General features: G+C 39.5%; 1 protein-coding gene across 1 annotated transcript in view; it reads left to right on the forward strand.

Annotated features, from left to right (window-relative positions):
- SMOC2 (SPARC related modular calcium binding 2) overlaps positions 1-14,296 on the forward strand; it is a 277,834-nt gene that overhangs the window by 214,095 nt on the left and 49,443 nt on the right. The window contains exon 9 of the mRNA XM_083176295.1: positions 4,686-4,768. Within this exon, the coding sequence (XP_083032421.1) occupies positions 4,686-4,768 (83 nt within the window). The remainder of the gene's footprint in view (positions 1-4,685; positions 4,769-14,296) is intronic.

Genomic DNA, 14,296 nt, shown 5'->3' on the forward strand with positions numbered 1-14,296 from the left:
AAAATTGCACATAGTAATGAAAAAATTTGAAGTAATAAAAAAATTAGAGCAACATGCCTTCGAGCTTACAATCAAAGTAAAGATCTTATATACATTAGGCAGAATCCATTTACTGTGGTACCTCTTAGTCTACCAGAAAGGTGGGCATCTGAAGCTTTCCCTGGGGACCCCCCAACAGAGCATTCTGAGGGGGTACGATGATGCAATTCGTGCTGAATTGCATAATTGTAGCCCCACTCCCCACTATACAGTGCTTATTTTTTACAGGAGGGGGAAACAAAGTAGGGAAGTATGTACAAAATACAAAATTAAAAAGTACCATTTTTCAATGCTCATAAAATAAAGAATGCATTGCAAGCACTGCATCTGGAATGCAGCTTAAAGGACTTTCCAGGAAAAATAATGTTGACAACATTATTAATCTTAATGTTATGAACCTGTGTCTTATATGAAGATAAAACAATAAATACAGTAAATGCATATCTTATAGGCAAATGCTGAGTTAAGGCATTTTAGAACTGGAAACGGAGAGCTTGCAAGAATGCCTTAGACATTAATCTAGGTAATAAAATAAATATGTTGGATGCAATATATATATATATATATATATATATATATATATATATATATATATATATATTATTGTATTTTTTAAAACATTGCTCATTGGTCATGTAGACAAGAGATGAGATAGACTAGAGATACAAAGAGATACAAGAAACATGGGTTTGCATTACTCATAAAAAACAAACTAGGAATAATATATCACCACACATACTGTACATAGTCAGTGCACATTTAGAGTGTCCAAAGGAAGCTCCAGGCATCTTCACTGCAAGCTATATGCAGGTGCTATAGGGCAGTGACAATGACAACTCCAGGGCACCATGCCCCTGCACCATTTGCACACCACTAGTTTCAGCCCTGTATACAGTGTATACATCATCATCAGTGAGCACATGTAGTTGCCACATACTACTACTACTACTACTTCAACTAAAAGGGTTTAAAGGTATATAGATAACTCCATTAACATAATTATTTAACCAGTTGATAGCTACAGCAGTATTTCCAGAGGACTAGAAAAGAGTAAATGTAATCCCACTACACAAAAGTGGAGGCAAATAAATGCTGACGAGTGAGCCTTACAACATTTGTAGGGATAAAAAATCTCAAATACAGCAATTAACAGGATCTAAAACAACATGGATTTACTGAAGGGGAAATCATGGCAAACAAATATTGTTTACTTTTTTGACTAGATGACTAAAGTAATAGATCATGCTTGCAGTAGATGTAGTATATCTAAGCCTCAGTAGGGCTTTTGTCATGGTCTCACATTGCAATTGATAAGATCTTGGTTGCAGGCAGTGGTTTAGCCGTAGTTCATTGAAAATATCCCTTCCAAAATGGTTGCTGTAAAGACAGTTATTAAGGATGCTAGAGGAGGCTGTGACCATTTTTCGAGGGACATTTTTAATGGGTTTAGGAATAACAGACCCATTGGCACCAGCTGCTGGGGGGGGGATGGGACACGAAACCTGACAACGAGCAGGATGTGGTGTGGTGGCAGTGGTGACAGCCTCTGACAACAAGCAGGTAAGTGGGTTGTGTTCCAGCACATTTTCTGCTGGAAGGCGGGTGGGGCATCATTATAATTACCCCACTGGTTGCAGGATAGAAAACAGAGCGCTGTAGCAAATGGAATATATTCATAGGAAAGGAAGGTTACCAGTGAAGATTCCCAGGGATCTATTATAGGGACAGTGACATGCTTTTTAATATATTTGTTAGTGACAAATGGTATTAAAGGGAAAGTATACCTTTTTGCAGATCACACAAAAGTATGCACCGGGGTAGTTACACCAGGAGGAGTAGAGCAAGTGATTGCAGATCTAGTAACACTAGAGGAATTGGCAATAACATGGCAACTACATGTAAAAAAAAGTCTATAATCAACCAACAAAGAACTCAGGCGCTTGTAAGGTTAGGTAATTTTGTCCCAAGATATAGATAAAAAATAGATAAAAATATATAAGCAGAAATATATAAGCATAGATATATACAGATGGAGCCCCTCTCTTCCTTGGCTGGCACTTGCCAGAACGTCCCCGCTGGCGAGCGCTGGTGGAGAGGGACTCCATCAGACTGGGACGGGTGTGCGTCCCAGACTCTCAGGGGCTGGGCGGCGGGACCCTGCCGTCTCTGATTCAGGGTGACAACAGATTTAGGAAGGGTGCAGGGAAGTGGGGGCAGGTGTTGGTGACTGGTGGCAGGGACCCAGGGGGAGCTCCATCAGAATGAGGTGCGCGAGCGTCATGTGGCGCCATATCCAACAATTCGGCCAGCTGCACCGCCGGATCCAGCCTGCTCAGTTCTGGTCTCCCTGTCACTCACTAGCGAACACCTCCCACTCCCACACAGACTGCTCCTGGTGGAGGACACCAAGCTCCAGCCTCACTTAAACTGGAAGGAGATATATTCTAGGAGAATTAAAGGTAAAAATTACTTCACAGAAAGGGTAGTGGATAAGTGGAATAGCTTTCCATCAGAGGTGGTAGAAGCTAAGACAGAATAGCAATGTATATACAAACATGGAATAGCCATATGAATATCCTTACAAAGACCTATAGAGCAAATAGGGTTGAAGTTGCCAAAAAGATAAATAAAAAAGGGCAGACTAGATGGGCCGAGAGGTTCTTATCTGCCATCAAATTCTATTTCTCTGTTTCTAGGTGGATACAAAAACCTACATAAAGGAAAAATAATAGCTTAAACAGCAGTGTAAGGACAGACAGCAAATCAATTATGAGTTTAAGACTAGAATTGCCAATGCTGATATAAAACAAAGGCTGTGGATCGCTGTCTAAACATCAGATGACAATATGTCATAAATAAAAGTTTTTATAAAATAGCATAGATAAATTGCACACAGACAATACAAAAAAAAAAAGTTCAGACAGATGACAAGTGGCCTTTTACAATCAAAACACTCAAAAGTCCAGCAATAAAACTTGGGGTTAATTGTTTATAAGATCCAGAGTGTATTAAGCAGAGTCAAACTATATGGACAAAGTCAAACTATAGTGCTTTATTTTACTGTGTAGCAGCACAGATCCAAATAATGTAGGTCAGAGACTGTAAGGTGCTTGAGCTCACACAATGTAATAGAGGCCAATGTATCCCTACATAATTGCTTCCAGAAATTTCCCAGTCCTGTTTTCCATCTCAATCCGCTTCTTAATAGGACCATAGTATTTTCATTGAACAATACAGGGTAGAGTAAAGCTGGCCATACATCTTAAGATCGATTGCGCTCATGATTGTGTACAATTTCCCTTGAAATCACCGGCAGTCCTTGGTGGTTTTTGGACACACAATCTACTCACAATCCATCATACAATCAGTCATACAATCCATCTACTGCATGATTTTGTACACAAGATGTGCACACAATCTGCATACAATCCATCATACAATCAGTCATACAATCCATCTGCTGATGGATTGTATGATTGTGTACACAAGATGTGCACACAATCTGCATACAATCCATCTTACAATCAATTGAGATTGTATGATTTGGTACAATATCTTTCTGATGTATGCCCACCTTTAGAGACTTTGAGAAGGTGTGGCATAAATTAACCCAATTAACTAAAGTAAATGCCACCCCTAGATTATATTTCTTCTTAAACTGCTCCACATCCACTAATTCAATCTCTAGCTCTGCATTTGATTAAGTTCCAGCTACGCACTCTCAGCTTCATTGTCCTCAACATTTTTGCCTCATTTGTCTATGACCTTTGTAAGGAAATACAACCCAGTATATCTATTCTGCCTCTGATCTTCAGCTCTGCTCCCTCTTATGACCTTCTTCAAATTCCCACCTTTTCCTGCATTGCTTCCCACCTATGGAATGCTTTCCTCTTCCTACCAGACCTTTAATCCTTCTACGGCTCACTCAAGAGTCACATGTTTATGTTTGCCGTTCCCACACCTTCTTAGATCCTCATATCCACTTCCCCTAGTTCCTTCATCCATCCACAGCACTCACTTGTGCTACAGTTTCTACTATTGCTTAACTACAGTTCTGCCTCTGCTGGCTATTTAGACATTCACATACAAGGTCCTTTCCAATTTATGGGATAATGCAACTGTGGATTCCCTCCTATGTGTCATGTCTTATATGACCTTATTGACACACTGACGTCCTCACTATCTGTTTACTCACATGCATGGATTTGTACCAGAACTGTACTAGTTGCTTATTTAGTACTATCTTTGTAGGTGTTATTATGCTTGACTGTTTTCATGTCTCTGATATTATTGATTACTATATGGATTTTATTTCTATATGCCATATCTGTATTAAGCATTTTTTTTACCTCGGTGATGCTAAATTGTCATACTAGCATTTCCCCCCTTTCTCCAGATCAATATACAGTAGTTTCTGATTTTACATAAGACGTATTAGATCTATGTTATTTTTCAACCTTACTAACTAAAAATGTACCTATAATGTCCTGTTTCTGGAATGCTGTTTTACTTCAGGATTTGGGATAAGACTGTTGTACTAAAATATTATTATTCCGGAATGTTTTTCTTTACCTTGATCTTTTCCTCTAATAAATGTTCTGTTTGTTATTGTGGTAAAACTTGAATGTAATTTTTGGATTTTTTAGGTATGAACAACCAAAATGTGACAGTGGAGCGAGAGCCCATCCAAGCAAAACAAAAGATTTATACAGAGGGAGACAACTTCAAGGTAAAACAAACAATTTCATTGAATTTTCACTGATGTACAGTACTTCTGTATAGGCTGTTGTGTGGAAATGAAAAGCCTTTTCATCTCCATACATGTACTATCCTGCCTTAATTGAGGGGAGAAATACTAGATGTCAAGTTGAAGGAACGGCCATTGTACCTTTGCCGGAATTGACACATGCGAATCACAGGTGGGTGGGAATCACCTAAAAGGGTAAATCTGCATTTGTTAGGGTGTTATCACCATTTAGTGGAGGATTACAGTATTTAACTCTCATAAATACTACACTAACACTAGGAGGCGCTGTTCTCACCACCGTTTTGTATATATATCAAAGATATATATATATATATATATATATATATATATATATATACAGAAGCTCCCGTGAGGGAAACAGCACTCACCAGACTTCATGCAATAGTGGTATAATGGAACAAGGTGTCCCAGGTTTAATAATTCTTACTTGGAGCCTGCAGGCAGGCTCCAAGTAAGAATTATTAAACCTGGGACACCTTGTTCCATTATACCACTATTGCATGAAGTCTGGTGAGTGCTGTTTCCCTCACGGGAGCTTCTGTATCTACATAGTACTGTCCCCCGTGGACACTGCTATTTATACGGCACCCTAGCGGTTACCTTGTATGTGGGTGAGAGTGCAGGTCTTGTACACTTTGATATATATATATATATATATATATATATATATATATATATATATATCAAAGTTGCTTAGAAAAAGCAGGGGGCACTCACCACTGTAGCAGAGTCAGCAAATTTATTTATAAGCCATAGTGCAAGTCGATGTTTAAAACTTGTTGGGGCCTTTGTCAAGAGAGAATAATATAGGTCCATGGGTACACCAGAAAGGTAAAAGTACTGCTAATAAGGTACTGCTTACCTTATTCTTTCTATCAATAAAAAAGGTTGTGCAATTCACTCCTTATGCATATATTATTTTTATTATATTACCTATTCACACAATACGTTTTTCAAAGTCTGAAGGGTTAGACTTTTCTATATAGTAAATGAGCTGCATCTGGGAGCGCTTGAAATAAACCACAAAAAAACTCCATTTATAATAGGCTTCCACTAATCTGCTAAAGAACCAGCTGAAAGTGGTCATCGCTGACATCAAAGACCCTTCCAAATAAACCCCGAGCACTTCTGCATTTTTACAAACACACCCAGAATATGCCATGTTCCCACACCTAAATTATGTCTTCCTGTCACTCAAACTGTGACTGCATAAATTTATTCACAATATGCATACACAATTGCACATTGTGAATGCTATGCATACAAAGTGTGCATTCTCGAATTAGCAAAAATTCTCTCAACGGTGCACACTAGATGGGCCAAGTGGTTCTTATCTGCTGTCAAATTCTATGTTTCTATGTAATTTCACAAATACTCCTTCAAAAGCCCTTTAATGAATTTAGGTGATACTAAATCAGTGCGAAAATACCTTTTTCACATTATTTTAGTAAAAAAGTCAATAAATCACCCCCTTAGTCTTAGGTTTTTTTTATTGAGCATAAACTCTGCATGCTTTTTTATTAACTTTAATATTTAATGCATATTGCATAGTGATCTCTGTGACAGAGGCAATATAACAGCTATATGGGATTTAAACTTGACTAGAAATAATTCACAAAATCATTGACCAGAATTTGCTTCCCAATAAAATTGTCACATTATGAACAAAAAGCACATCCACTGGATTGCAAAACTGTTGGTCATAATGCCCTCAACATTAATCATTGTTTCCAGCACCGTTTTGAGAAGGTAACTTGGCTAAAATTGAAGTTAAGCAGGAGTCAGTCTTTCAGTTTGATGAGCAGAGCAATATGCTAGACACTTTGGGGGCCTACAAAGTTTTAAAGGGCCAAGTCCCAACTGATTCATATTTGTTTCCAGTTCTGTAACTCATTGAGTTTGGGACTTATGCCAATACCTAATATATTTTAGTTTAGGGAAAGTAAAAGCCTGATGGAATTTAGTTCAGTTATTTTAAATATTCAGCCTACAATAATAAATTATAGAGGATTTATTGCTAAGCCTTCAAGGAATTCTTTGTTGCATCCACTTAGAAAACAAATAACACTTTACTAATATACTGCATACCTTTATATGACTGTAGGAGAAATCTTCATCACTCTAAAGGATGCAAAATAATATATATTTTTATCTCAACGTGGTCTAAATGTTGAATTTAAAAAATGTTGACGTTCCTAGTAACAGAAATGACAGAATGTAGACGTCATTTTGTTAAAATGGTTAGGCTTACAGATAGGCTGTGATTATGGTTATGGATAAGCTGCAGAGGCAAATGTGGGATTTCTGGAGAGGATTTTCCAAATGTTTGATTTTAGAGGGATTGTTGTAAGCCCATGAAGAATAATTAGCATATAACAAGCTATCGTTTTCTTCAAACAAAGTATGATTTATGTGACACACTACATTAGACATTTGGATCTAGCCATGCTCATCATGGTACATCACAGCCACTAGTGCCTGTTTGGCGCATCAAGTAAGACCCACAACTCAGGTTTCTGGGCTTTCCCGTGCTGTTTCCCAATGTATCGTTAATGGGCTGTGGGTACAACTATGATGCACGCTTACATGTACATTTGGGTGTACTGAGGAATCTAAAGGCACAATGTAGCAATGATGAGCATAGCTACATTTTTATGCAGGCCCAGTCCATAGCAAGTTTTATGAAAAAGCCTGACTTCACTCCACAAGATTGATGGGGAGTGAGGATTCTAAGTGATGAGGGTCAGAACATTACAGACATAGTGGAACCTGAAAGTGGATGACGATACCGGGAAGATTGGACATTGAGGTGTCAGTAATACTAATATAACTTGCTGGGGGGCTCTAATGTGGGGCACACACTCATGTAATGCCACGCACTAGTGGTGCCCGTTACACCATGTTATTGCCATGCAGTAGTAGTGCACATGTCACCACATTCCACCCCGCATTGTAAAGCATATTACATCACATTATACCCTATAACAGTAGTACCCATTTATGCCACATTACTCCCCACACAGTAATGACCATTGTGCCACATTACACCCCATACAGTAATTCCCAGACCGGCTGTGATTGTGGGAGGCTGCCTGACATGCAAGGAGTGGTGGCCTGGTCCGTCATGAAAATCATTTTTTTTAAAAGTCACCAGATGTGGTGGTGGCAGGGCAGGAAGCCTGTGTGTTGCAGCATGGATGGGTGTAAAGGAATGGCGGGCACTGTAGCAACTGCACCCCCTGCAATTATGGTGGTTATGCCTCTACATCCTACTAGAGCTACACTCATTATGACAATACAACAATATGAATAAAGCATATAATAACGGACTCTACTTTAAAGAAAAACATGGACTCTTAAAGTACAATTTCAAACATATTATTTGTGTGCTTTTTTAAAGAAAAACTAAAAATGCTAAAGATGTGTACTTGGTAGAACCACGTCATGCTGCAATTACAGCTTTAAGTCTATTGGAATAAGTTTGTACCAGGTTTCCACTATGATTTGTTTGGGTTGGATGGCTGACACTTGTAGGCTGTGGTGTTCAAATAGTGCCACAGATTCTTACATGGATTTTGACTTGACCATTGTAGAACATTCACCTTTAATTGTTTAACCACTGCAGTGTTGTTTTGGCCTTGTGTCGGAATCATTGGCCATGGCTTTAGTTTTCTAGCAGACTAAAACAGGTTGTCTTGCAGTATCTCCTTTTATTTTTTTCAAACAATTTTATCCTTCAATTTCTACAAGAACCCCAGTCCTATGTGAGGAAAGGAATGTCCACAACATGATGCTGCCAACCCCCAAACTTCCCTGTTGGGATTAGGGTGGCCAATCCCAGGCAGTTTCTTCAATGGGCATCACCGACAGTGTAATGGTTAGCATTAGTGCCTCACAGTTCTAAGGTCATGGGTTCGATTCTCACCATGGCTCTAACTGTGCAAAATATACTGGAAGGTGAATTGGCTCTCAACAAAATTAACCCTAGAATAAATGTGTGTGTGTGTGTGTGTACATGTGGTATGTAATATAGGTAGATTGTAAGATCCACTGAAACAGGGACTGATGAGAATGTTCAAATACTCTCTGTAAAGCGCTGTGGAATATAGTGTGCGCTATATAAAAAACTGTTAATAAATAAATACCAAGATACGGGATTAGAAAATGCTCAATCCCAGGATCCCCAGGATTTAGTTGGTCAATAAGAATATTCTTTTTCCAGTACTTTTTCTAATTAAGTTGTATTTTTAGCAAAGGGCCATTAATGTTGTGTTATATGTTGTGTTATATTTGTTTTGTTAGGGCTCAGGCAGGGCCCAGCAGCTATGAAATAAATAACATTCAAGGCCTAGCAGATACCCAAAGAAAAAAAATCTATCCTGGCCCAAGGATCCAGCCCCCACAGGAATTTTTACCTATAGTAATGGCTTTTTACTAGCCACTCTTCCAGATAGGCAATATGGATGCTATTGAAATGGTTGACTGGTGAAACTTTCATTCTCTGAACTCTGTAAACCCTTCAAAGTGATAACTGGTTTTGGCTCTAAGGGGCTGCTATCACACTTCTCCTTCTTGCTATAATGCTGAGTTTCACTGGGCAGTGCTTGTGTGGTATTATTTTACTTCCATTTCCTCACAAATTATTTAACACTGCTCACTGGTTGCTCATGCGTTGCTATAAGAGTTAGCAATACACTTTTGTAAGAGCCTGTCTGCAAATATTGAATTATAAAGCTGGCCATACATCTACAGATTTATTGTGATATCTGGCTGGTTGGAACAAAAACCTGGTAATATCTGAGTGACAGTTTTCCAGCATTTCAAAGCAAATGGTTAACTGTTTGCTTTCATCCATTACCAGGATTTTGTTCCAACCAGCCAGATCCGACAATAAATCTTTTCAGCTTTATAATTCAATATTTGCAGACGGGCAAAAATACTGTCTGGAACAATATGTGTAAGTGTCAGTTGTAATACAGAAATATCTGTTTACATTTTAGGACATTGAATACTTTTGCAAGCCACTGAATGTCACAAAATATATATTATTAGAGGTAAGCAGCCAGGTGGAACATTGTGAGAGTAGGAAGAGAACAGGGTGCAGCTTACAGAGGAGCCTAGACATTGTACAGTACATATCATTATAACACATGATATACACATGTGTCCACATACACGTATGATGGAATTGCACCATTAGTGCCTTTCAATAGTGTTGGATTTTGCAACTTAGTGTACTAATGGCCTACTTCAGCATGGATCGATAATAAAAAGTTTTTGCAGTGGATTACAAGCAAAAAGTCCCAGCACAGACAGAAAGAAAATATGCTAAATTGCAAATGCATCGCAAATACTGTAGCAATGTATTCGCAGATTCATTCATAAAAATCAAACCATTTTTGCCATCTGCGCCAGTCTAGGGCTTCCACTAATTTGCTCAAGAATCCGACTGGAAGTGACCATTGCTGAAGTTAGAGACCTTTGGCTCTTGTATAGAAGAACTTTGTCAAATTAAATGCGGACATTTTTGGGTGGATTTTAACAGAAAAGTGGTCACTTGGAAATATTGCAGAGGAAAGATGTCAGCTATAGGTGTTAAACAGAGCAATAAGAAAGAACAGATTGAAAATTAGAATCTTGGTTTTTACTGAACCTCTCGCTGAGTTGGACACATACTGTATGCATCCAAATAGTAAGCTCTTAACAGCTGTAGATAAAAATAGTTTATTTCCACCCATATGCTTCCCTGTAATCATTTCAAAATGCATCCTGGTCTGCCCCAAGTTTATATTGTGCCAGATTTCCATCCAGATACACTGGGGGAAATTTACTAAGATGAGAGTTCTATTTCACATGGGCAATCAGAATCTACTTCTTATTTATTTAGCACCATCTAGAAGATAATAGATAGTAACTGATTGGTTGACCATAGCAACATCCCATGTGAAATAGAAGTCCCATCTTAGTAAATGTCACCCACTGACCTAAATCAAACCAGGGGTCTGACTCAAGCCCCTTTCACATTGCAGTTTTAACACGGCATATTGCCGATTTTTAACTGCTTTAAAACGGTATCAGCTGCAATGTGAAAGCTCCACAATCAATTTACCGGTTACAAAATACTGGTATTTTGAAACGTGTTAAAAGCAGGATCCTACACATTTCTGAGCCATTTTTCCTGCAGTCTGAACAGCTCAGAAACGGCATTTGCTACAAATGATAACCACACTTGATCCCCGCCCACAAGCAGGATTTTTTTTTTTAAATGACATTGTATGGCTTTCTATGGGTGAAATGGGTTGAATCTGAAGGTACAAAAATGGTATTGAAACTGCAATATACCAGTTACAACATGCAATGTGAAAGGGGTTTAACTGGGTTTTGACCCATTTAAAAAAACGTTTACAAAAACGAGTTGTAAGCAGGTTTTTGCAATGTGAAACCAGCTTCAGAAGTGATCGCTCATCGGTAAAAACGCGACGGGATTCCGGCGTCGGGATCCCGACCGCCGGGATTTAAACTACATCCCCGCACACCATAGTACCCATTACACATGATGCTGCACACCATAGTACCCATTACACATGATGCTGCACACCATAGTACCCATTACACATGATGCTGCACACCATAGTACTCATTACACATGATGCCGCGCACCATAGTACCCATTACACATGATGCTGCACACATAATGTCCCTTACACATGATGCTGCACACATAATGCCCCTTACACATGATGCTGCACACAAAATGCCCCTTACACATGATGCTGCACACCGTAATGCCCCTTACACATTAAGGCACACATTATGCTTAATGCCCCCACATACCGCCACTTGTAGCGTCCCTTAAGCAATGCCCCTCAAAAGTGCCACTTACGTAAATTTTTATTTGAGCCTTCGCTGCTGCTGCAGGGAGAGATGGAGAGCGGTGCAGCTGCTTCTATGGGGAGAGGAGCAGAGCGCAGTGCAGAGCACGCTCCTACTCCCCTCCTGGTGTCCCCGAGTGGACATTTGAAATATTGTGCGCGCTGTTGTGCGTGATGTCGGGGGAGCACGCCGGGCGCCGGCACCACATGATTAAAGGGGGGGTGGGCTGAGGTGAAAGCGGGGAGAAGAATTGCAGCAGAAGCTGCAGGGGTGACAGTCATTGACAGCTGGGCAGAGAGCAGGGGGCTGCCCAGCTGTATTCAGAGCAATGCAGGTCACGGCTGTTTGAAATAATACCCCTTTTCACAACAGAAAATGCAGGGATTTACCTGGGAATATGGTCCCAGGATCATGCAGGGACTTTCCCAGGCTGACCCCTTATACACCAGCATAGTCCCTGCATTTTCTGGTGTGAGGGGGAGAGACAACCACTCCCCTCTCCCTACCCCCTTTAACCAACCAGCTATATCTTCGGAACCAACTGACCCATTTACATGAGACCAGTAGCATATTGAAGAACTTTTGAGTTGGCTTCGAATGATTTTGGTCCCGTGAAACTGGCCTGTTTGGTTCCAGAGAAATCTGCCCTCAAAGACCATAAACAGTCATGAAATTACATTAAAGAAATTAAAAAAACAGTTTAACCTCAATATCCCTGGAATCAATTAACCCATATGGATCCAGCCTGGTATCAGATTGAAGGCCCAGCGATTTGGGTTCGACTGAGATCAACCTCGAGCTTCAGTGATGCCGAAGGGGGAACTGGCAGCCGCTGAACTGGGTGGGGGTCGGAATTAGCGGGTCCCATGTTATCCTATAGGGAAAACGTTCCAGCTTTGCCTGGCAGTATCTCCGGTTCCCAGGGGGCTAGAGACACGGGGCTGGGCTCATTGGAAAGGTGCACCCCCGGACCACCCCCTAGATTTGTCTATGATAGCAAGTTGGACTTGGGGCTTCTTTAGCGGTCTTAAAGACTGGCCCCAAAATTATAAGGGAAGTGACTACAATAGAATATAACCAGTTGCTATGAGTAATGTCTTCACCCGTACTGTTTAAGTCTGGTACATATTCCTCCTAGTTGGGAATATTTGCAACGTCTCCACCCGTACTGTTTAAGTCTGGTACATATTCCTCCTAGTTGGGAATATTTGCAACGTCTCCACTCGTACTGTTTAAGTCTGGTATATATTCCTCCTAGTTGGGAATATTTGCAACGTCTCCATCCGTACTGTTTAAGTCTGGTACATATTCCTCCTAGTTGGGAATATTTACAATGTCTTCACCCGTACTGTTTAAGTCTGGTACATATTCCTCCTAGTTCGGAATATTTGCAACGTCTCCATCCGTACTGTTTAAGTCTGGTACATATTCCTACTAGTTGGGAATATTTCCAACGTCTTCACCCGTACTGTTTAAGTCTGGTACATATTCCTCCTAGTTGGGAATATTTGCAAAGTCTCCACCCGTACTGTTTAAGTCTGGTACATATTCCTCCTAGTTGGGAATATTTGCAACGTCTCCATCCATACTGTTTAAGTCTGGTACATATTCCTCCTAGTTGAGAATATTTGCAACGTCTCCACCCGTACTGTTTAAGTCTGGTACATATTCCTCCTAGTTGGGAATATTTGCAACGTCTCCATCCGTACTGTTTAAGTCTGGTACATATTCCTCCTAGTTGGGAATATTTGCAACGTCTCCATCCTTACTGTTTAAGTCTGGTACATATTCCTCCTAGTTGGGAATATTTGCAACGTCTCCACCCGTACTGTTTAAGTCTGGTACATATTCTTCCTAGTTGGGAATATTTCCAACATCTTCACCCGTACTGTCAAAGTCTGGTACATATTCCTGCTAGTTGGGAATTTTACAGATAGAGTTTTGTCCACAATGATGTTGAGTAGGCAGAGAGCCATGCACATTCCCAAATCAAGAAAGCTTCAGAATGTTCCTGTTGAGTGATTTTTGGTTTAGAAATATAAAAGGCAATAGTTCTTTTTTATGAGTATAACGTAAAATAAATGAGAAAGTCACCTTTCAGCCCTGCCTGTCTGTTATGTTAGTTAGGAACACAAGAAGTGTATGGTGAAATGGAAGATTGCATGAGCAAAATAAGACTGCAAGCGAAGCCTTTATTTTTGCATTGCAAACAAATAACTAACATTTAAATATGTACAGTTTGCAATGTGCAATTCTGGAATCTAATCAGACTTAAAACATGTTTAAACAATTAGATTGCATCATCAATTTGATATGGTAAATTGTAAAGTGGTTTCTGTCTATGAAATGTGGTGCCATCATGATTAAATAGAGATGTAATGCGTATAATAAGTAATTGTGCATAAAATTGCCGTCAAACTACCCAAGCATCTTTATGCTATTTTAGCTTCACACATGCAAATTATAACTGATCACCATATTTTATTTGACAATTTTATTATTGTTAAATAATTTATAGGTAATTGTTATTAATTTTCTGCATAGAAAGTTTATACATTGCTTCGCTAATAAGGACACAAGCAATGCCACTGATTGGTCTCTAATCAACGTGACTTC

This window comes from Crinia signifera, chromosome 3, assembly GCF_055691185.1.
Source record: "Crinia signifera chromosome 3, ASM5569118v1, whole genome shotgun sequence".
In the NCBI taxonomy this organism is placed as follows: domain Eukaryota; kingdom Metazoa; phylum Chordata; class Amphibia; order Anura; family Myobatrachidae; genus Crinia; species Crinia signifera.